This window comes from Neopsephotus bourkii, unplaced genomic scaffold, assembly GCF_033783945.1.
Source record: "Neopsephotus bourkii isolate Nb327-2 ecotype Australia unplaced genomic scaffold, CSIRO-AGI_Nbou_v1 NB_1376, whole genome shotgun sequence".
Taxonomy (NCBI): Eukaryota; Metazoa; Chordata; class Aves; order Psittaciformes; family Psittacidae; genus Neopsephotus; species Neopsephotus bourkii.
This window is the reverse complement of record NW_026901855.1, coordinates 1,893,588-1,918,401: the sequence shown is the minus strand read 5'-3', so window position 1 is coordinate 1,918,401 and position 24,814 is coordinate 1,893,588. Positions and strand designations below refer to the sequence as shown.

The window sequence follows — 24,814 nt, the reverse complement described above, 5'->3', positions numbered from 1 at the left end:
AGATGTTGCCTGGAGCCCTCGCTCAGAACACCCACCCAGGCAAGACAGTCCCCTGTGGGACCTGGGGCTACATTGCCCTGGGCTGACTGCACACAAAGCAGCTCTCCCGCTCAGGTGCCCCTTCTCTTCTGCCTTGTTCCTCACCTCTTTTCCAGAGTACTATAGGGGAAAAGAAATGGAATTCCTTTCAGGGAGGGGAAAGAGGTGGTCTGTAGAAATACTTGACTGAAAATAACCTTCATGCTAATCTGAGTCCTGACAGCTGCTCCTGAATGAGTCAGCTTCAGTGAGTGCCTGGGCTCCCTATGGGGACAGTGCCTGGGCCAGGCTATATCAGCCTGATCCCACTCTTCTGGATCTGCACTGCATGCCCAGATGCTTCACTTCCAGTCACCTCCCTCATCATTTTACTCATCCCTATACCCTGTGCTGTGTCCAGTGAGTCAGGGAAGGGTTTCCCCTTGTGGCTGCCTGCTGCAGAAGGGGATATCCCATCCTATCCCTTCCCACCTCCCTGCTGGGTGGCTACCAGAGCTGTCCCCACAGCAAGCTGGGTTGGACTCAGCTCCCAGACACTTCTGACCAGTGACCAGCTGTACCACAGGGTAGTCTGGGAGGTCTCAGTGAGGCCATTGAAAGGTGGTTTGGCATGAATCACTGCAGTCCATCTCTTCATGGTGAGACCTCCCACCACCCACTGTAGCAGAGCTAAGCTGCCTCCCTGCCTCCAAGCAGCCATTTTTCTGCCTTCCTTTCCTTTAGGCCCTATATAGGTAGAGCTTTTTAAGGCAGAGCTTGGAGGTTTCCCTACATTCACTGACCACTGTTATGGTCCTAAGGGTACAACACAAGATCAAAAGAAGGCTCTCCCTGCAAGCAGAGTTGTTCTCAGCCAGGCCCCCAGTGGGATCAACAGCAGGAATGGGAGGATCAGCAGATCTCCTCTTTGCTGTTCATAGTGCAACACCACTCATGGTCTGTTGGCCTGATAGGTTTGGTGAACAGGATGAACACCATACAGCGCACAGACACTCATCCTATGCCACACACCTCGTTTCTATCAGATGCTATGCCTGGGTGGGAGGAAGGTGCAGACCTCTGTGTGGCGCTTTGGAGCTCCCACTTGTCTCTGGCTATGTCGTGATGTCCAGCCATGTCTCAGCTTTGGCTGAATTCACCCTCCTTGAACACTGGTGACTGAACTCATACACAGTATTCCCGTTCAGGTTTATTCTTGTTCATATCTTTACAGAAAATGGCACATAAATCACAGATGCTGGATGATAAGTTGTTACAGCTCCATATCTCAAACACCTCAATACTGAATTCTTTTCTCGCTGTATATACATTATTTACACACCATGGGCTACCATCTAACACGTCAAACGACCGGGGGGACAAAGACAAACAGGGGCTGGATGGAGGGGCTTAACCTTTGACAGAAGAAAAACAGTAGCTCTGGGGAAAGGCTGCTCACAGCTGAAAGCAGGACAGAAAGGGTTGCCTGGAAGTCACTGTCCTACAGCTTTTGGGGGGACAATAGTGCCTTACCGGGATGGGAAGGTGACGGTACCATGGAGCGGGTTTGGCTACGTGAGTCTGCGTGTGCTTGTCTGGGACTGGCTGGGAGATGTATGTACACGTTACAGGGTGTATTGGGGTGGATGTGCATGGCTGTCGTTCCCTTTAATACTCAGAGGGTGAGCTGGACAGATTTAATTCAGTGGATACATTGGGCAGATCTTGTTGTCCCACCTGGAATAATGTATTCAGTAAACAAATTCACCATTCAGCCCCTCTGCAGTGGTGCAGGGCTTTGGCGTTTGGGGCAGAGTCAGACCTGGCTGTGGTGGCTAGCCCTGCCAAAGCCAGAAACATGGGCTGGAGTCACCTTGAGGTGCTAGGTGGGACCAGGGTGTCGTGCCCGTGGGCTAAGCCTGCCTTCTCCATACCAAATGGTGGCAAAGCTGAACCTCTCTAAAGCTACAACTGCTTCGCAGCAGACCAGGCAGGGAGAGACAGGTGGAAGGTGCCAATCACCCTGGATGGAGAGTCGCCATTTAATGGAAATACTGCCATGGGCTTGTCCTGTTGTGGCCTGGGCCAGAGGCAGAGGTGATGGTCGGTGGAAGGTGGCAGTCTGCCTGAGGCATGGCAGGATGGGGTGCCGGGGGAAGGGGCCCAGGCAGACTGGGGAAAGGCATGCACCAAGGAGGGGCATGGTGGCAGGGCACGGGCTAGCTCCAAGGTGACAGATGGGGTCTGGGGCTGCAACAGAAGGAGGGACCCCCAGAGCTGGTTGTGAGGCCAGAGGGACCAGAGCCTCGGTGTCCACTCAGGTGGTGACAAAGACGGGACACTTCCCAGTGCCCCACAGGAAGGGTGAGGGGGTGAGGAAGGCCCAGTGGGGCAGAGGAGCGAGGGGCAGGGGGAGCAGGCAGGGGCAGCCCCAAATGCAGGGACTGGGGCCCCGCGGCCCGGCAGGGGCAGCCGGGGGAGCTGTCAGTCTGAGGGGGAATGCGGCCCCCTGAGGACACAGTGTCTCTCAGCGCTGGCTTCCACCGCCTCTGCCCCCTCCTAGATCAGCTTCTCCTCCTTCTGCGACGAGTTCAGCTTCTCCGTCTGTCTCTCATCCTCTGCCGCTGCTGCCTCCTCCCCGGCCTCCGGCTTCCTGCCCGGGGGCGGGGTGTCCCCGGCGATGGTCCCCAGGACTTTGGTGCTGTGCTCCTGAGCTTTGGCCCTGAGGGCGGCAATGCTGTTTTCTCTCAGTTCCTCCTGCGAAATGGTGGTTTTGGGATCCGGGCCCCTCTCCTCCTTGTCACCCTTGTCAAGCTTGGGCAGGGCCTGGCGCTCCACCTCCGTCTTCCTCCCCGCCTCAGCCGCTGCCTCCAGAGACTTTTTGTGCATCCCTAAAAAGAATTGTTGGTATTCGGGTTTAGAAAAGCGCCTGGGCATGGGAAAGCCATCTTGAACTGAAAACAGCAAAGATAAAGAGAGGCCAGAATTAAGGAAAAGCAGAAACCCTCGCTTCACGCAGCAGTCACAGCGAGCCACTCGCTCTGGCCCCCGTGCGAGGGCAGCCCAGGCAAGGCAGCTGCCTGCTGGGGTTGCCAGTAACATCCATGGCCTCAGAGCTGCCCCCAAAGGCTTATAATTACTCTCCCCTTCATTTCTGCCTGTAAACCTAAAGCTAACTTGTCCCTACATGGGAATGCGGGTCTCAGACAGCAGCATGGCTGCCTGAGCTTCACTGAGGCTGGGGAGGGCAATCGCCCATGGTCCCATGTCAGCCTGCTCCTCACCCAGCCCACCCCTCTGCCTCTCTCAGTTTCCCACAGACAGAAGGACAGGACAGCCTGTATTCAAGATGTCAGACACTAGTTTTGTGGCAGAACAAGCCTGAAAGGTCAGAAGGAGGCAAGCAAAGAGCAGGAGGGAGAAGCTGCTACCTCGGTGTCTGCACAGGAAAACAAGTGAAACCAGGCAGAAATGCAGCTTCCCCAGGTGCAGAGAGCAGGAGGAGGCAGCAGTGTGTTCCCCCTGAGACCTGAGTCAGGGAGAGTGTGTGTGTGTGGGGGGGTCCTGACACCCAACACAGCCTCATGGGACAGGGGAAGTCAGACCGGGATGGCTTGCCCTGGACACCTTGCCCTGCCAGGGCTGGGCACAAGGGATGCTCACACCATGGGAGTCAAAGGCTACCACCAGCCTGAGCATGGGCAGCAACATCGTGCAGGTCAGGATTCAAGACCAGAAGGGGTTTGGAATGAGTGACAAGGGCAGCTGGGGGGGTTACAGGGCAGCAGGGTTAGGGGGACCTCACCCCACCACCCTCCACTCATGTTTTTGACATGGTTCCAATTTCTTCCTTGCACACACCCCCCACCCCCCCCCCCCGCTTTGAACCCACTCACAATCCCCCACAAAGGTGACTGCTTCCTTACCCAGGAGCCAAGGGGCACAGGACTCCATGATGCCGTCCTTGGCAGACTTGAGGATGGACTCGGGCAGTGGGATGGAGTGACGCACCATGGCACCATAGAGCCCATACTCAGCCATCACACTGCTTCTGCCCCAGCACTTCTCCCTCTTCCGCCATTTGGCCCGGCGGTTCTGGAACCAAACCTGGGGCAGGCAACAAGAAGAACATAGGTTTGTGGGGGCAGAAGGTGTGTCAGTCCTCTCCCTGCATGGGAACACGTGTGCTTGTGCAGGCAGACGCATGGATGCTCATCCCAAAAGCACTGTGACCTCTTCCCCCCACGCAGCAGCCATTGGGTATCTCTCCCTCCCTCCCTCCCTCACAGGAGACTTGAGAGCAGATCCCATCCCTCTCTGCAGGATGTAATTTGGCATCTTCTAGCAGCTTTTGGCTCTCGTGCCTGGGATTTTCTTCCATTATTTACTGTGTGTCTGAGCTACGGCGCAGGGCTGTGGGCAATGGTGCCTGCAGGGAGGGCTGGGTTGCGGGTGAGCGCTCAGGAGGGGCGGGAGAAGGGGGAAGCTGATCTGTGTGCTTCGCCCTGAATTCCCAGTTTGAAAAGCCCCTCATCTTCTCAGAAAATTGGCAGAATAATCTCTGAGCTGTGACCTGGGGGGCAGTGAGCAGAGGCGGGTGGCGATGGCGGCGGGGGGGGGGATGCTCACAGAAATCTATTAGCACTCTCTCTCTCTCTGATTTCCATTCCTCTTGTCTCCCTCACCCTCCTCCCTCCCCAGCTCCCCTCCATTCCTGCCGAGCAGAGGCATCAGCTTTAGATGAAAAATTGCTCGAGGTCTATTCAGAAGGAGGCAAAGGAAGAGTCAGCCCCAGGGGCAGCCCGGGCCTGATTGAAAAATAAGTTAATTTCAGTTTGAATCGATGGGCCTCAGGCACTGAAATATCACGGGAAATTAAAGCAGCTGGTCCCCAGGGAACCACGCCATTGACCTGCGCTAATTAATGCCACGGAGTTACCAGGCCCCTCTCGGAGAGGCAGCCCCTTCTTCCCCACGGACACCCCAAACCCCTCCTCATTTAACTAATTAGACTCTCAGAAAATTGGGTGTTAATTTGTTTAGGAATTGGGGGGGGGTTTGCCTTTTCTGTTTTTTCCTGCCCTGCCTTTCCCGGAACGCACAGGGCAGAGCGGGAATGGATGGCGGGGGCTCTCTGGCAGATGGATGCTCGGGGTCACTCCGCAATCTTCTCCAACTTGATTGCTTGATTAGGTCGTTAGCACATTAAAAAAAAAAATTGCTTGCCGTCTGGCGCTGTGCTGATGAGTGGGACGAGGCGGGAATCGCCTGGGTAATTCATCTTTTTATACTGCAAAGAATTTGATTTCAATCTGCAGATATATGGAGGTGCCTTTGACACCTGTTTAACATTACAGAGCTGACAGCTTAACCCTCTCTTGTCCCCGCCGCCCATAGCCGTGGGGGAGCTCGGGCTGCGGTGGGGAGCACTGTGGCAGACCCCCAGTTCTGCTGTGGGGACCATGGGGCTGAGGCAGCATAGTGGTGTCCAGCTGGCAAGGTGAGCTCGCAGAGGGGAGCTTGCCAGCAAGGAAGCCTCATGGGACAGAGCTGCAGGGCAGGTGGATGGCCTGGCCCCACAGGGAGCTGTTTGGGGTGGATGGGGTGGTGGTCCCAGTGGCTGTGATCCCAGCTTCTCGCAGCAGAAAGCACTCTGTGTGCCAGAGGGGATTTTACAGCCAGGCTGCTTCATCACACGTCACCTCCTCTGATTTACACTTTCATACTGCCGAGATGGAACCACGGATGGCTCCAATCCACAGGGGCCTGAGCAAGGACTCCCACGAGTGCAGAGCTTCCTCTCTCCGCCCGCTCCTCCATGCCCGTCTGACACATGGGTTTGCTTGATCGGCAGTGAGCAGGATGCTGGCACTCATCATCCTCCCATTCCAGACCATGAGCTCCTCCCACTCCCAGGCTCTGGCGGGCAGAGCTTGTAGGGACTGGCGCACTCCCGACACTTCCATACTGCAAGGGGGCAGCTCAACCCCCAGGACCAGGGGAGGGATCCTGCCTGTTCCACCCTGGATAAACCAGTGCGATGAGGTCTCTCACCACAGAGCTCCTCCCTTACCTCCTTTGGTTTCAGGGAGAAATTGCTGCACAACTCAAGAGCCAGCACCTGCAAAACTGCCTTGGTTTGGGGCTGCAGTGACACCTTTCCCTGTACCCAGAGTGGCTTGCAGGGCTCAGCTCTGCACAGCTGCTTCTGTCACCAGTTGCCACACTTGGGACCTCAGCCAGTTACAGGTTTTTCCAAGTGGGCAACTCTTAACCTCTCCTCAAACCTCCTTTATTCAGGTGCATCTTCACTGATGCTTTAGTACCTCTCCTGTTCCCCTCCCTCCTGCCCTGATGCCCCAAGCCTCTACCCCCACACCTCACACTCTCCTGTCCTCCTCCCTGGCCAGGTCTCAGCCTGCCCCAGCACTGCCCACTGCCACTAAACCTGCTGCCCTGGAGCGTCCCCTTTCCCTTGGCAGGGCTGTACAAATGCTGGAGCCAGCAGCAGCACCTTTGCCAGCTGGCAGACCACTTTTGACTAGAGCCAGTGGAAAATTCTCTATCAAAAACTGCTGATTCAATAGCACAGGAGAAAATGCATCTGGGCAGTGGAAGTGTAATCAAAATTATCTATGGCTTTCTTTGGAGTGCTGTATTTTAATCTTGCCTGCCTAAGACACACAAAATTTATGCTTTAAAGCCAAATAGGAAAATCAGAATTACATCAACACTTCAGTAAGATCGTTCTGAGATTTCCTAAACTCCCCCCCCCTTTTTTTTTTACCATTCAGTAGGAATTTCATTTTGGTTTTTACAAAGGAAAAGAACATTTAAAATCCCAGAATTTCTAGAAGAACAGAAACTGGGAGGCCTGACCATCTTGCTTTAATACCAGGAGATGTATCATTGCCTCAGGCATAGAGTCAAGTGAAACCAGTGGCACTCAATACTGAATGTTGCTGGGATCAGACTCCAGCCCAGCACCTCTGCCACAAGCCCATCCTGAGGAGCATGGAGAGAAGAGCTCCATCACAGCCCTGGTAGCCCCATGCCATTTCAAATCAGCAGCATGATTCCCTGTGGCATGTTCTCAGGAATTTGTCCTCATTCAGATGGCTCCATCAGCAGGATTTTTTTTCTGGGAGAAGATATCACTGCTTTCTTTGCATTTCTTGATGTGTTACCAAAATTTTCCCATGCCTTGATTCTGAGCTGAGTTACACAACAGTTTTAGTAATTCTGGGGTATTTTCAGCTGTGTTGGTACATCAGGCACTTTCAGATATGCAGTTATTTATTGTTGGCACCTCAGGCACTTTCAGATATGCAGTTATTTATTGTTGGCACCTCACTTTTCCTGGAGAAGGTTTCACCCTTACATGTACTTGTGATTTTGGTATTTTGCATCTTCTTTGGCTGCTTGTTATCTTTGCTTGGGGATATCTATTCTTCAGCTTCCTCCAGCTAGGTAAAATTCAGTCTGCTTCAGGCAATGCTCAGGTCTGACCAATTTTCCTCTTGCCCTTTCCCATCACATGGATCGGCTCAGCTTTATTTTATACTTTATATTTATACCTTATTGTTGTGGCTGTTTATGATGCACCTTCCTTCTCACTTGCTTTCATCTGGTTCTCCGTTGCACAGCCCAGGGCATGGTGAAAAGATTGTGTTTGTGCTTCCACACTTCACAAGCAGTGGTGAAAACCCCTGGTTAATTTTAGACTGAAGCACCTCAGACGTTTGTGCAAAGCTATCACTGTCTGGTGCACAGAAATGTCTTTTGGACCAATGTGCTACACCTTAAGGTGATTTACAGCTATTTATTGTCACACAAGCACCCTCTGTGAAGCTTGTCCCAGGAACCTATCCTCAAAAAATGGACAACAGAGTAAAGAGGACAGGTTTGTCTTGCTACCCACCAAACACATTAGCATCTAAGCTCAGCTCTCATGCATGGATGTTTGCTTTTTAGCTGCCCAAACCTCTCTCCTGGGCTGCTCCTGATGATCCACAAGTGCCACCCTATCATTTGGCCAGAGCCAAGCATCACACACTCTAACCCCACTGGGCACATCACACTGTCACTGTTCCCTCCAAGAGCAGCCAGTCTATGAACCAAGATGCCAGCACCCTCAGTGTCATCTCCTGGATCCTTCTTTTGAGGCCCTCTTACCAAAATCAGCAGTATTGCAAAGCCTTACAAATGGGGGTATTTTTAACATTAATCATCATCTAATTCTCACCTTCACTGCCCACTGCCCAAAGCAGTGAAAGCTGAGGCACTCTGTGCTTGACTGCAGGGTTGCAGTGCTTCAGAGTCAAGACTGGCAAAGTTATTCCTGCCAGTTTCCTCCTCTGAATCACTAATGATAACTGATACTCCTTCAGACTATTGATGATGCAGAAGAGTGAACTGTAGTAGGAGGAATCTCTCATTTCGCAAAGGAACATGAGACTCAATGTATCCTTATTACCCCCATTCATCATGTTAGTTAGTTTGTTTACCTAATCAGGTCCTGAAACATTGTCTGCTAAAGACAGAAATCTCCCTGAGGTTGTCCATGAGCCAGGAATCTGAATTAGCAAACGGTTGTTTTAAGGCATTTAGGGTGTTCCTGTGTATTGTTTCAACCTAAAATTTTCACTGTTACACTAATTTTCTTGGCTGCTACTGTCCAATCCTGGGTGCACAGGTAGGAGAACTGGTAGTGGCCTTTTTTGTCTTTCTAATAAGAAAGTGTTGTGGGTTTTGTTGTGTTGTTTGTTTGTTTGTTTATTTCCACTGCCCAAGCATTCCATCCCTCCTATAAGGAAAATTCCAGGCTAGACAATGGGGAATTTTTGCTTCATCAAATCTCACATACTGCCTTTAACACAGCATTTCAGCAGAGGTCTTTCAAGAGACAAGCTTTATGAAGCACAAGATGGTCCCAGCCCAAAGCAGTGCATGCTGAAATGCCCACTAGATGGCCATAAGCAAATGCACGTCCATGCATGCACAGGCACCCAGCCACACACTCACACCAGCACTCGCATGCCTTTGCCAGGCTGCAGGGAGCAACTGCACACGGCTGTTGGCAAACCAGAAACTCAGGCAAGCGGCAAAAGCCCCCCCAGCAACACCGCTGAGACCTCCTCCCCGACCCATGGACTAACAGACTTATCTTCTGCACTCTCTCACAATTCCCTGGCCCAAACATTCAGCTTCAGAGAGCTGAACTGCTGCTCCATATGATCCCTGCGGAGAAGCCGTTTCTGGTACTGAGTCCTTCAAGTGAGGACACAGCAGAGAAACCCTGTCCTGCCAGCCCAGGGAGCTTTCTGGACCTCTGTGATATTGCCTTGGGTTGTAATCTGCTATCATGGTCCTACCTGATGTGACGGTGCTGATGGCTTAATGACCCAACACACTCATGTCCATCCAGCACCATGCTTTCCTCCCGGGGATCCAGCCATTTCAGGCTGAAGTGTGCAGAAGCTGAATTTCTCATGCTTATCCATCAGATCTCTTCTTTCTGTGGCATTTACTGCTGTGGGAAATGTCCAGACATCTACACCAGCACCCTGCAATTGCTTATGTCCCTTTCCCCACCATGCTGCTCCAGACTGATCCTGTCACTTCACAGAAAACTGCTCCTAAAATCGTGCCCAGCACCATACCATACCTGTTGCTTCAGTCAAAGTTGAAGCCCTTTGATGGGTCCAGCTGCAGACCGTACCAGCTTACCTCCACACCTGTGGCCCGGCTGCCATCTCAGCACTCAGTTCCTCCTGACAACTACACATCTCACTTTCTACCTTTTTCCTTTCCAATCCAAAACTCTACAATGAGAGACAAAATTAAAACCTCCTCTGAAAAAAAACAGCGATATCCACACCCTCATATGGACAGGGATGGTGGCCCTGGCTGGGTTCAGTCTGAGCATGTGAGCACTGCAATAACCAGCCTCGTATCTTCCTTGGAACGTGTTCCCATCTGCACTCATGGGTCATAAGGCTTTGTAATGAATTGCCACAGAGTGTAAGGCCTGACCAGGTCCTGGCACTTCCCCAAATCCCTGCCCTGTAGTGCTCACGCAGTCTGCCCCAGTCTGCTGGTGGAGACTGCACCACTTGTGTAAGCCTGGGAATGGTTTATGGCTGTCTTTTCAAATGTAATGTCAAAATTACTGGTACTGTTTATAGCGACATCACTTTCTATGGCTGGTGTAAAGTGGGTATGAAGTTAAATGGGAGCAGTAAAAGTTGCACATGGGCTGCATGGCTGATCACAGGACTCATCATCCCTCCTCTTACTAAACACTGGGAAAGAGCTTTCTGAGGTCACATTAGAAAGACCAATTCCCATACACAGCCTAGCAAAAGCCCTTCCTGGCAAAATAGCTGGAGTCATGTTGGGCCCGTTCAGCTAACAAGTCCAACCAGACGTACTGAGATGGGCTGTGAGACAGTACTCACCCTTCTCAAGCAAAGACATGATGGTTCATCCAAGCTTGGGTCTCCTCTAAGCTTAACTAGCACAGGGCATGTATTGAATATGGGCTTACTACAGCAACAAGCAAAAATTTGCATGCTGTTACCATGCCACCAGCTCTGCAACAGAAAAACAAATGTGTACACAATGTGCATGGTAGGTAATAGTGGTTCAGCACACACTTGATCTGTGCCACACATCTGCTCAGCAAATTCACCCCTGAGACATTGACTTCATCATGGCCAGACCATAGTGCCAGCTGACCACCAGCTTAGCGGGAGCTACAGCTCCATATAGGCTGCCAGATGCAGGGACATGGCAGATACACACACAGATTCCTCTTTTCCTAACATGCTGATTGAAAACCAGAAAAAACGTAAGGGTCATGAGTGCATGATAGTCACAGGAAAGCTGGCAAAAGCGTGCCCATCATCCTAGTCCACACAAACCCAGGGCAACATTTGTCATTGTCACAAAGGGTGATACCGCACATTCATCCTTTGGGTACTCACGGTGCCTGGCTCCATTAATCAAGATGCTATCCTGACTGCATACTTTCATTTTGCCTCATTTTCTCTCTCTAACATTGCTCTGCAGGCCCTCTGGCACAGAGGAAATAATAGCTAAGTCTTCATAAACATCCATATGCACTCTGAACATGCAAGGACACACCATATTATCACCTTCATGTTAGAGCAAGGTGACTCAGGACAGTCAAAGGGGAAGTGTCATATCCCCTTCACGATGCCTTTCAATGAGCACCAAAATCAGAGCTTGGGATGCCAGCCTTCCTCAGAGGATGTGGAGTGCTGTCCAGGCTCTGGAGCTGCCCCTTGCATGCCAGAAGCAGCTGACTATTGTACTTTATCAGTACACAAAGAGCAAAGGGCAAAGCTGTGCTCTGGCCTTCTCCAGAAAGTAATGTAGGAGACAGAGGCTGTGCACCAGCAGGAGATGAAGTTTGCAGCACCACCTGGTGCCCACCATTCCCCAAGGTAAGGCTCAAGCGCATCCCTGTGTGCATGGGGACAGCTTGCAAAGTCCCTCCTGAGGGCTACAGCAGAGGCTCACAAGTGCATGAGAGCTCTTGGTTCATTGAAGCATTAGATGAAAGATATCTACAGAAACTTGTTACTTATTGTAAAACATTGTGACATGTTGTACTAATTTTCCATGCATCAGCCTGGAACTGGGCACCAAAAGGAGACAGTTGCAGTCCCTTACGATTTTCCCTTAGGAAGAGACGGTAATAACAGTATTTGCAATTCCTTGCCTCATGCAATAAAAGGTATCTAATTACCCAACCTCTTTCATCCAGTGAAGAAAAACTTGAGTCTGTGAAAGAGCTAAAGAGCAGAGCTAAAGAGCAGACTGTCCTTGACCACCACACAAAAGCTCTAGTAACTGCCAGCCAAAGTTTCAGCTCTGCCTTAGCTCAGGCAGTTGGAAGCCTAACAGAAACCCACTGAAAGAAGGCAGGGAGCAAACTGTGCTTCTCACACAAGGCAGGTCCTAAACTGGACATCTCTTGCAGCTCCCGGGGCAGTGCCACTCAGAGTAGACAGAAGAACACGTAATTGGTTTCTCACAGCCTCTGATGAAGTGGCCCCTGGAAGCCACCACTGCTGTAAGATACTGCAGCAAGTTTGTTCTCCAACTCAGTTCCTCTTTGCTGTTTTACACAAGGACACGTCAGCCTCACACATACAGAGATCAGGATAACCTGTGTCTGTTCATCTAGTTCATCATCTAGTCTGTTGAGGACTAGGCTCCTCGATGCTGGACAGACCCATGCAAAGTGTGGCTAGCAGAACGTCCACAAAGAAGGGCAATGAAAAGGCAGAGGAGGTTTGAACTGTCAAATAATCAGAAGAACTTGCTGAGGTCTATCAAGGTAAAAGATAAATACTATAGAGAAAAATAGATCCATTAAGAAATAACTGGAAGTGTAAATTAACTGTGTCTCTAAAGTGCCTGTGTTATTGAACTGGTAAAAAAAAAATCTCTATTCAAAGTCAGAAACAGAGGAAAACTTTATTATATAAGGGTCATTAAAGGAAAACCTGAGCACACAGCCATCAGTTAGTCCTTCTGCCAGGCACCCTAAGGCCGGAGGGGAATTAACCATTGAACCTGACGGGCTGCCTAACTATTTCCTAAAAATCAGTTGTGAAAAAGTGCAGCAGTATCAGAAGAAATAAAAATGAAGTTGAAGGAGTGAATGCAAGTGTTCCCAACACAAGGGTTTAGGATAGCATTTCCAGAAGAGCATAAGTGATCAAGGAACCTCAGTGCCTGAGCTCAGAGAAGTGTTACCCTTAACCTCCTGTTGCTAAGGAAATAGGGGGATAAATGCCAGAAAAAAGTTGTCAGAGCCTGTCATTAAGCCTGTAGAGCCGTTCCTTGTTCCATGATGAGCCATGATGGGAAAAGTCTTTGCCAAGGCATTCCACAGCAGTGCGCTATCACACGTTTTGTTGCCTGCCTGTCTTTCCTCTTGCAGGTTGCTTAAGAGTCCCAGCATTCAAAGGTGTCTGACTCTCAGTGATGGTGTCTCCAAACCATGGAGAGAACAAGGAAGGAGCTGTCACTGGAAAGCCCCATTTCTCTCCTGATGCTGTGGAGGAGCACATGAAAATCACACTGTCTTGTATGCTGTGACAGCCATAAATACCTTGCTAGGAACGGAGCAGAAGGCAAGGACAGCAAGTTTGGGTTTATTTGGTTTTCTGTCCCGTTTAGAAAATTGGTCAGTGGCTGAAGTAGCTCAGGGACTGAACATAGAGGAATAAAGCTGTACCTTGGCATACAAAATATTCATAACTCTGTACCTTCATCTCTGCACTGAAAAACATCTTCTAATCTGAATTTACAGCCCCAGCTGTAGCAGGGTAAATCCCATGAGCTGAGAAAGTAACCCACACAGTCAGTCCAGCAACAAGCAGGAGAGTCCCCACTTCACAGTAAGCTGAAGAGATATTCCCAGCCCTCCATTTTCCTTCCTGTTTTCTGCCATGCTTTCTTCCTCTGTCCAAAGGCGTGGGTTGCAAGGCTGTCAGACAGTAATCCCTTCGGGAAGCCTTGCCTATGCCCTTACTCTTGCCCATCACCCAGTCCCTCTGTTTGCAGCTCTAGTAATTAACTTGTAAATAAAGTTCTAGCACATGGACTAAAAATGGGCCATAGATAAAGGGTAATGAAAACATTCCATTAGAGAAAGGGCCAAATTAAACAACTCTTAATTGAAAAATGGAAATTAATATGAATTTAGATCAACTGAACAAGCACGTTATTGAAGAGGCAGCAAAGTGGATGAACTCCTCACATACCAGTTAGAGACACGGAGGCAGAGATGCACCATACGCCATGAGAAGCACTCATAATAATATTCTCACTAAGCCAGTAAGTTTGATTAGTTTTATTACTCTCCCTTGTACACTTCCTACATTCCTAAAAGCGTAGGGGAAGTTAATGACACTTATCTGGTACCACAGCCCTGTGGCTTGCCCCAGTGCACAGAACTACTGGCAAAGGTAGCTAGCACTAGCTGCTCACAATTAACTACTTGCAGGGTTCTTAAAAGACACATTAAGAAATTCAGATGGTTGGCTCATACAGCAGCAACACTTTCAGCTTCCCCGTCACCTTGGTAATCTACCTCCAATCATACTAATCACTCTGGTGATTTCCCTCAAGCTACATGATGTCCTTAACAAGCTGTACGGAGATACAGGTGGGATCCCACTGGCACTGTGCCTCATGCTGGCCTTTCTCTCTTCTAAGTGAGAGAGTCATCCGAAGTTTTAGCAAGAATATACAGTTCCTCTCTTACTGAGAGCAATAGTGACAAGCACAAACATATAAAAACCAACATCACCACTACTTCCTGCAGCACTAAGAAATCCCTTGGCAGCCATTCCAGGCACAGATTAAGGAAAGGTCAGCAATTGCATGGAGCAATCATCCCCGTTCCACACTTGCACCATGGGATTAGGACTACAGTTCAACACTCTGCAGCAAGCAGCAAAAGCTGATGGATGGGGGAGAAGCCAGGGCTGCTAAAGCTGCATAAACCAAACATTTTCCTTCACACTTTCTATCATGTTTCTTGAGGGGACTCTATGAGTTCTATTCTGAGCCCCTCATCAGTTCGATGCAGGTTCTTCAGGCCTTTCCAAATTATGTTCACTTCTAAATACAGACCATTTTTGCAAAACCAAAGTAAGCCTCTTGTTCTGGAAAAATATTGTTGGTACAAATGCTTCTTTCCAAATGACCACCCATCCCGATTCCTCCATCCCCATTCAACTCCTAAAGGGCTACAGAGTGGTACTGAAAGCATCTAAAACAATACACTTTCAATTAGAGTTCTAATTGTTTTGGCTTTAGCCAAAATTGACCTCTTGGCTGCCTGACAAAGCTTGCTGGATACAGACAATCCCCACTCCTCACGCATAACACCAGTGTCTCCTCAGGGTTCCTTTTGCTTACGTGAGCGGTTTTATTTGTCCTAAAATTGTTCATCCACGTAATTACCATGCAATCATTTAATAGTAAGAACGGATGATTTTTTAGCACTTTTATTCTCTTTTTTGACTGATTAGTTCCCTTAGAAGGTGACTCTAGTGTCCCTACAACGGCAGTCAGGATCTTATCTCTTTGAAATACTGAACTGATTTGTTTGGTTGGTAGGAGATGAACTGTAATGATAAACACACACGGTCATTTCAATAATCCCAAATCAAACTGTTACTGAACTTTGCTATTGTAGATACTGCCATTTAAAGTTCAGAATGGTCATATATTAATAAATTCAATAGAGATAACTTATGCAAAATCTACACATTGCATTTCAGAGTTATCTGTTATGAGAAACACACTGATCTAAGTCAGGTGTCAGAATATTTATCAGCTTGAGGCCATTTGGAATACTTTAAGTTGTCTATTAAGGATATATTTCCCCAAAGGAATCTACTTACCTCTCCCGGATTTTACAGAATGGTCTAGGTTTATTCTAATAGCAGCACTTCAACCCTTCTGAATATTCTTTCAAATATACTGATTAATGGAGTTTTTTTCAAGTATCTTTCAAAATAGCCACAGTGGCATCTGATCTGACTTACACCAAGGGTCTCACTAGGAAAACTAAATTCTTTTCCCAACAGGAGGATGCTTATATTCCTTCCTCCTACCAACACAGGAGGAAGATGCATGTAACATGAAAGAGACCTGCCTTGAAAGAAAACCAAACGTGTTCATCTTGTCTTTAAACAGAGGATTTGAATATTTTTCCCCAAATTCAATGTTCTCTCAAACCAATAACTTTCTTGGCCTCTGATAGCTATTCGTAGTGTTCTGATAAAGGTTTTACATGCAAACAGTTTCTATATATCATTCTCTCAAACGCACTCTTTGAATTTCACTTTCATACTGAATTTCATAGGTGAATTACTTTCTTTTTGACTACTACCTCCTGAGAAATAAGCCCATGAATGAAAATAAGGGATAGATATCACTTTTAGATGTGGATCCAGTGGGAACCCACGTGAAACGCAGTGAAAGCCCACAACAAGAGATGATCACAACAATCTTAGAAAACACTTTCATTAATGACCTACAAGAGGGAAAAAATGTTGAAAGATGGGAGAAACTGCAAGCTACAATGAAAATGATAATGGTTTATATGGTTTAGTGGTGGTCTTGGCAGTCTTGGGGTAATGGTTGAACTCGATGATCTTAAAGGTCTTTTCCAACCTAATTGATTCTATGATTCTAAAATGCAAAAATACAGAGCTCTCTTGAGCAGTTAGAAACTCATGCAAGAAGGGGCACAAAGATTACATGAGGAGCATTAAGTGATGGTAATAGATTCTAAGCAAGAGTTACTTCACTCGTAACTACTTTCTGTAGTTTTGCTGCAGAAATTCTTTCTGCAAGATACAAAGATGTTTACATGTTCCAAATCCCAGGAGGTTGTCCAAGTATTCAGTAAGTATCACTAGATGTCTTTCCTGCTCTCAGACTCTAACATCCATCCCTTGCCAGTGTCAGACATGTTAGGGATGTTATTATGCTTGTTAGCCAAGGTTAATAAAATGGCATAAAACCAGAACACTGAAGGGAAAATCCTCAGGATAAAAAAAAAAGGAAACTGTCTAAAAAAAGCTTGAAGAGACTGAATTAGAGAAATAGAATAAATATGGAGGCAAGTAAACTGGTGCTAATCTGAGGCTGTTTCTGCAAGGACTCAGAGGTCCTGCTGAACCCAGTGTGCAGCTGTGGGCATGTGGTCCCTTATCTCCAGGAAGGCTGACAGGCAGGATGGTCTTCACAGAACAACCACACAATTAAGAGACTGGTGTGTGATTTATGAAGAATAATTTAAGGAAAGATCTTCACAGCTTGCTTAAGTGATGATGAAAACCAGAAGTGACAGCCAGGAGAAGAAATAGCTTAGATTTATTTAAAGAGTACGAACACCATAACAAGGGGGAAAGAATTAGGCGCATACAAAAGGGGCTAAAGTTGAAAAGTAACAAGAGGTGAAATATCAAGAAGCATATCCAAGGTTGGGAATCATCTTGTCATAGCTTGTGACACGCCGAAGAAAAAAAGGTATGAACAAGGAATCTTCACAGAATATGTGGTAAGGGACAATTGGATGGTGACCCATTGAAAAGATCAGTGGTGCTTGGAACTCCTACATGGCCCTGATGTTCATTCACTCCCGCAGGGTGCTCATGCTCTCACACAACAAATGATTGTTGCTGTTTCCCATTATTTAGCCTTTCATGATAAGCAAAAGTATTACTCACAAGCACTTTGTTCTGGAATACAGATGTCATTAGCAACACTTAATGTTCAAAACAGCCACACCACAGAGTGCTTCTGCTGTCCAAGTCTAACCTGATCTCTAAGGCAGAGAGGTCACAGTAAGGAGCACTCCTGTTTAAAAACTCTGCAGTACAAGAAGAGTAGGCAGACGTTCATTAGCCAGTTGCAGAATGACAAGTTGGCAGAAAGTCAGTGATAGCTAAGATATATTAGCCACTGTTTCACTTCCAGATCAGATAAAACACTGTGTCTCAGCACTAGAAGGATGCTCCAGATGCTGAAACCGTACACGTAACGTCCAGCTCTGCTTTTTTGTCATAACATCTCCCTCCACCTCACCCATAGTGAACACCCTCAGCTGTGGCCAGGAAAATGGTGCCTCTGCAGTTCAACATATACTCTACCACTAGATTAACCTCTTCCTCGGAAAGGTCCTTCATAGGAAATCAAAGGATCTTCTTTTCAGTCCAGCATCAGATGGTGGGTGCAAGAAACACTAAACTCCTGACAGGTCTCTCTCCTCTTGACTTAATGTCCTACAGGGTCACAAGTGGAGAAGTGACCATTCAGCCAGCTTACTCTCTCTAGAGGCAAAACAACAGGTCACGTTGCTCAGTGCAAGATCCTAATGCATCAGGTAGGACTTCAGATGATGGGCCGTTATTTGTGAGGACCACTGGAAAACCTGTCAGCAGGCAGGTTATCTACAAGCTGTTAGGTCAACAGGAGTCTTGCCAGTGCAACGGGAGAAGCACAACTTGGTCTTATAAAAATGTCACTCCATTAAGCACAAGAATGCAGATGGTGAGGGGGGCTCTGGACTGAGAGGGAAAAGGGCTGCACTTTTGTTCAGGATGATCTCCCTGTCCCCACACAGGGTCATGCCTCAGCAGCTTCCAGCATCAGCATCATCTTTCTGAATGCCCTCAGAGTTTCCAAACTCAGGAAGAAGCAGCCTCCTGGGCCACCTCTTTAGCAAAGAAAGAGCACAGACTGAAGGAACAGACTGGTGGGTGCTGGGCATGCATGAGGGACTGAGTAGAAGGAGGAACCAGGGAAACCTGGACCCTCTCAACACCACCTGGCACTCAGACCAATTCTTCTCATAGAAACTGCTATGTACCAGCCATGGAGGCAGCCCCTGCCACTGCACAGGGCTCCAGGCCAGTTTAAGCCCCAGCCAGCCAAGAAACATCATCTGCACAGAATAAAAGGGCACAAGGCTTGGCCTTTACAGCCCTGAGTTTTGTGCAGCAAACTGGAGGGAGCAGGGCAAGGGGAGGAGGAAGTCAGCAGAAGCTGTTGGAGTCCACCCTTGTGAACATCTGTCCAAGCAATCGTGCCTTCCACAACAGCTCTAAGTCTTCAGCTTTTGGGGCTGTAATGATTGTCCAGTGCCTGAGGCTGTTCCTTACCACCAGAGGATTCACCAGTGAGATACTACCACTTCCATCTACCTCCTCACAGGGGCATGACAGGACTGGCATGCAGTTAAACTTCAAGCATTAAAAGTCATTAACAAAAACTTATCCCCAGAAACTTTCAGGGAAGCTTCACTTGAGGAGGCAAGTGCAGCAAAAGTGCCGAGATGGTGCAAACACCTCACCATGTCACTGCCACACTGCCGTCCTACCCAGGGCGGTAAGACCTGCCTACAGCATCTCTGTGCTGTCTCTGCCCAAAGGAGAAATGAGCTCTTTCCCTCCCACACTGCGCACCCAGACCTGATCTGCAGAGGGCTCTCTTCTTGCCTATGCCACCAAGACCTCGAAATGCTGCGGTCTTTCCTTGCACACCAGCTCCCCTTCAATGATTTAGGATTCTCTCCGTTCCATACACACGGTCACTGATACAACATGCCATGCACAGCACATGTTGACATACAAACATCGAACATAAAACTGCCAAGAACAGCTGATCTGGCTGCCTACCCATCAAGAGCAGGGGAGTGGACAGCCTGGTGGGGCCTATTCAGAGCAGTATCAGCTTTCTTGTGTCACTACCTTATCTTCAGGGAGGGATGAATATGGCTGAGAGGAGCAGGATAAGGGGGTCCAAGAAATATGATTACCTGTATTCTGTCTTCTGGCAATTCTGTTTTCATGGCCAGCATCTCTCTAGCATATACATCAGGATAGTGGGCCTCATTGAAGGCCTTTTCCAGCTCCTCCAATTGGTAGGATGTGAAGATTGTCCTAAGGGGAGTAAAACTCTTTGATCAAAAAACATAAGAAGCAGCAGCAAAGATGATGAAGAGTCAGAGAAATGGACATAGAAGCTACAGAAACCTGGGTAACTTAATGCATAGCTTCCCACACACACCCCCCCACACACACACGCACCCCCACTGCCCCCGTTTCTGTGCGCAAAAGGTCAGGTGCCAAGGTGAAAGCAGAAAGAGAAAATGTCAGAAGACAGCACTTTAAACAGTTACAAATCACCTTCCCTTTTAGGGATTTGCCTCTGGAGACAGTCCCTCTCCAGCAGCAGCACCTGCAGCCAGCACCGGTGACAGCTGGTTTTACACCCCTAACTCTGCTGCCTCTTGTGAGGATCCTGGGGATGTCCCTGTCCCTCACCCCCCTACAACGGTACAGCCACCCCTGGCCTGGCTTAACACCACCACCACATCCCCGCCCCCCCCCCCCCCCCCCCATCTTGCATCCAGAGGTTTCTTAACCCTTTGGTAGTCACATTGAGATAAAGCAGCATCTCAGCATCCCATCTGGAGAGACACTGAGCCCTTTCCAGCTGCTGGTCCTTAGCCTCTTCAATCTCCACGAGAAGATTATCCCCCCCTGGAGCCCTGGTCCTCTGCTGAATCCTCCAAAGGTCTTAACCACTCTTCTCCCCACTGCTTTTCACCAGTCCGTCCCTGTGAGAGCCAGAGCCAGCTCCTTTCCTCTGCCTTGACCCTGGTTGCTTCCACACAGATATCCCACTAGCTGCTCCCTGCCAGTTTGCGTTACCCCATTATCCTCTGAAAATCCTTCTGGACCGCCCCGGGCGGGCAGCAGCCCAACCCGCGCCTGCACAACCAGTTTTCAGCTCAGGACAACCAAATTGAAAACCCAGCAGCTGGAAAGCCGAGACAGATGAAAACCCTTCTCCAGGGGATGGATGAGAGGTCTCGAACCGCTTCCACTCCACCGAGAGCTAAAAATCCCATCCTACACAGCCCCCGCCCCCGTTCACAAAACGCAATTTTTGATAAAAGAGCCAGCAACACTCCTGAGGGCAGAGGTCGGAGAAACCAAACAAAACCAAAAAACCCAAACAATCAAACAGAAAAACAACCAAACCAAACCGAACAACAACGAATTGCAGCCTTTGTTCAAAGAACGTATATAAATAGATTATCCGACTGAAGAATATATAGCTCCCAGAAGGGGGAAGGAAAGAGCGGGGAAAAATCCTGTTTCTAAAATGCATCCGAATTTCAGAAAAGCCCTGCAGTTCCAGAGGGCATAAACAGAAATAACCCCCGCCATTCAGAATCCAAACAATTCCACCAGGTCGATTACATTACTAACAAAAGCAGCATGCAAATGCAAGGGACCTGCCTGCAGCAGACACTTCTTTGAATTCACTCCTAAATCCGTTCTCTTTTCAAACAGTTTTCCTCTGGCTCCGACAGATCTGTGAACTCTAGGGACAGCAGAGGCACATTAACGAGTGTATTTTCTTTATCTGGGACCAGAGGAAAAATCATCCCAATTTCGATCCCGTTTGGATTTCAAGCATTCCCCTTCGCCCTCCTCAGAGAAGAGCACTGAAGCCCGGCAAGGCTCACCGGCAGCAGGGTGAAGCTGAAGTTTCCCCCTTTCAGCACCTCAGTCCCTGTCTCTTTTGCGATCCACAGTCCGCTGTCCCTTTTGCTGTTTCTATCCTGCAGCTATTTTCAGACTATTGGCCTGTCACGTCCCAGCCCTTTCTTGGTACAACTAGAGGTCTTAACCATTTAGCACAGAATATACAATTACAGCTAGATGTTGCAGGTCTGTTTCTGTCTAGAACTGAGAAGAAAACAGATCTGGATTTCCTTTCCTCTCTGCCTTCCAGACCGCGACCCCTCCACCAGCCTCTGATGTGTTTTCACCCAGCCCTGTCCTGCCCACGAAGAACACGAAGCCCTATTTACCGCAGAGCACCCAAACTGGGAGCATCTGCCTGCGGAGCGACCCCGGATTTGGGATGAGCCCTGCAGACCAAGCGTTCTGTAGATCACAAGGAGGATGTCTCCCGGGACACTAGGTTTCCTTCCACCCTGCATCCTGCTGAGCTTTCACTGGGGCATCTTTTAATCCACCCTTCCTGCACCCTGGAAGGATTGATTTAATTATTCCTAAATACCCTCGGTGGCTGGTGTCTGGCCTTCCTTTGTCCTGACTCTCCAGCCGCAGCAGTGCCAGAATCCAGCACGGCATTTTTCGTTTATGTATATAAGACACTGTAACTCCGTTCTAGCTGTGGGGGAAGTCAGGCAAAGTCTAGGATTCTGCCCTGTCCCGAGGGAAACGAAATCCAAAGAGGATCTTCGTTTCCTTAACCAATTCTCTAGCCTTCTTTGGCTTCTCTGCAGGCTGCATCTGATTCACAACCACTTAATCTTTTGGTAAAACATTTATTTATAAGTAATAAAATAATTAAATCGTTGATAGAAATTCTGTCTCTCTGACAGGCAATATTAAGATTGTTATATGGGGAGCAGGGGACAGGTTTGACGATTCCCCCCCCCACCGCCCCAGACACCGGTGATCCGCATCCCGCCCAGAGGCTCCCGGGCTGCTCAGGTTTGCGGCTCGGGATACCTGGATCGGCAGCCAGAAAAATTAGACAAAGAGACACCTGTAGCCGATGCCCCGCTCCCTAAAGGCGCTGCCCAGAGCCGGTCTGTTCTGGACCGGGAGAAACTAAGAAAGGAAAAGGCCGAGGGAAGAAGCCGGGGCGCTCCGGCGGCAGGTGCGGGAGGGCTATTTCACTCGGGGCCGGAGCGGGGCGGGAAGGCGGCGGGGCTCACCGCTACCCGGTGTCTTGGAGAGGATGGCGGGACCCGGCAGTGTAGAGGCCGCTCGCTTACCTGTGCCGCCGCTTCTTTCGTTTCTTGCTCTGGTTTATGGAGGATTTGGACATTTTGCGGTCGCTGGAGGAGACATCCTCGGAATCTGCGGAGAGACAGGCAGCGGCCGTGGGCTTGGGGCCCCCGGGTACGGCCGGGCCCGGCGGCTCCGCTCCCTCCGGCGGCTCTGGCCGAAGGTTTCGTTGCGATGATGCCGCGGACGGGGCCGGCCGCCGGCCGCTCTTTCCAACCCGGCGCGGCCCCAGCCCCGGCCCCAGCGCTGCTCCCCATGTTGGTCCCACTTCGGGGTCATCCGCCCTCGCCAGGGAAGGCTCCGGGCCGGGACAGGGCTCTCGCACTCCCCTCTCTTCCCCGGAGTCGTTTGCTGGGGCTGCTGTTGTCTCGCTGCTAAAATGCAGACCCGGGAAGCTCAAGAAAACCGTAGGAAAAGGGGAAAGCTGGAGCTCCCTCCCCGTGGCCGGGCACCGCGACCGCCTGCCCCAGCCCGGGGATCCCGGATTGCCCCGCAGAAACACGGGAGCGGGGAGAGAGAAATTAAGGTTTATGGAGCTACGGGAAAAAAAAGAAGGAAAAAACCTCCCGGGACAAGCTGCTGTCTGTCCCCATTCCCCACTCTCCGGGGGTGCGCGGGCGGGGTGTGTTAGGGGCAGGAAGCCCCGAAGGAGCCTCCGGGTGACAGAACCAGGACCTTCATTTCGATGCCCGCCGCTGTGCCCCGCGGTGTCCCAGGCTGGCCCCGGGCTCTGGCCCCGTTCCTGCCCGCGGCGCCCCGCCACTGGCCCTACCTCGGCGCCGGGCTGCTCGGCAGGCCGTGCTGCTGGCGGCGGCGGGCACCGCCCGGGCTGGGCACCGCGTCGGAAGGCTCCGGCCGCTCCCGGGAGGCAGCTGAGGATGTCCCCCGGGGCCGAGGCCGGGCCCGGAGCCAGGCGCTGCTGCCTGCCGCGCCGGGTGGGACCCAAAGCGGCCTGGGAGTGGGGCTTGCGGGCAGGGTTGCAGGCGGCTGCTGCCGTCTAGGAAAGGGGTGCCGAGCGGCCCCTTATTTCCCGGCAACGAGTTGGGGCCGCGGGAGAAGCGCTCCGCCGAGCTCCGCGCATCCGCGGGCCGGGCACCCACGGCCACGCCATCATGCAGCAGCTGCAGCCCCGGACAGCGAGGGAATACGGTTTCCAGCCGCCCGCACTTCTCCTCTTTGAGACCGAAACGAAATCGTCCTCCCGCAGCCGGGCATGGGTCCTCCCGGGGAGGACACCGGGCGCCGGAGGCTGCCGGGAGCGGCTGGCGGTGCTGACGGGGCGCGGCGGGTCCCCGGGGACCGGGAACGTGCCTACCTGAGCTGGCCGTCTGGCTGCTGTCCAGCTGCCCGGGGGCCCGGGCCAGGGGCTGCAGGTGGACGCTCTGGGGGTCGGAGAGCACCTCCAGGAAAGTCGGCTGGGTGTAGAAGCCGGGAATGCCGCCGGCCCCCAGCAGCCCCATGCTCACACCGCCCACCCCGGCGGGGCTGAGCACGGACCGGGCCGCCAGCAGGTGCCCGGCGGGCAGCGAGTCCAGGGAGGCCCGAGGATGCGACGGCGGCTCCTTGTTCAAGCCCAGGATCTCCTGGATGCCGAAGCCGGTGCAGCGGGGAGGGGTGGGCCCGGAGCTAGGCTTGGACCCTGCCGCGGGGGGCGGCGGAGGAGGCGGCGGGGCGGCGGGCGCGCCGTCGAGCTTGGGTTTACCGGGCAGGCTTGGGGCCAGCGCCGCGCCCGCTTTGCCCGTCATGCTGCGGCCGGCGGTCCCTGGTGCCCGCTCCGGGAATGCCTGGGAGCCCCCGGCTCAGGCCCCTTTTATCCGCCCAGCCGGGAGCCCGAGCGGGGTCAGAGCCGCGCAGCCAATCACAGGGGCCAGCCGCGATTAGGGATGCCAAAAAGTCGGCACCGGCGGCGGCGGGGCCGGTGCTCGGTGGGCTGAGGCCGGTGCCTGTGCCCATCAGCGGGTTGGGGCTGCCGCGCGTCCCTGCGCCGAGAAGGGCCGCCCCGGCGGGGCAGGTCCCGGCCCCGCTTCTTCTCCAGCGTGAGGGGGGAGGTGGGGTTGGGGAGGACCGAGGCACCCGCGGCTTTCTTAAACCCGTCTCCAGCCTGGCCTTGCACAGCTCAGGGCACCAGCCTGGATGAAAGATGGTCAAAGCAGCTGTGTAGGGAAATGCTGGCATCCCCAGCTTTCTTGCTCATCTATGTCCTGAGGTAAATACATGGGCAGCAGAGAAACAAGAGTGCACAGAGGAAACAAAGATTAAACCCGAGCAGCGTTCCTTCAAAATGTAGACCTGGCAGCACTGGGTGTTGGAGGAACATCCGGCTTCACACCATCAGGGGTGGTGACATAAGTGTCTTGGACTCTCTATACACTCCTGCCCACGAGCATGGCTTC

General features: G+C 50.9%; 1 protein-coding gene across 1 annotated transcript; it reads right to left on the bottom strand.

The window, feature by feature from the left end:
* Positions 1-1,227: 1,227 nt before the first annotated feature.
* Positions 1,228-24,231, bottom strand: VSX2 (visual system homeobox 2). Its single transcript, XM_061367370.1, has 5 exons — positions 23,737-24,231; positions 22,409-22,493; positions 19,400-19,523; positions 3,945-4,125; positions 1,228-2,909 (listed from the first exon to the last, which is right to left on the bottom strand). Exons 1-5 carry the CDS (start codon positions 24,164-24,166, stop codon positions 2,578-2,580), a joined length of 1,152 nt encoding a protein of 383 aa, XP_061223354.1. The 5' UTR covers positions 24,167-24,231; the 3' UTR covers positions 1,228-2,577.
* Positions 24,232-24,814: the final 583 nt, after the last annotated feature.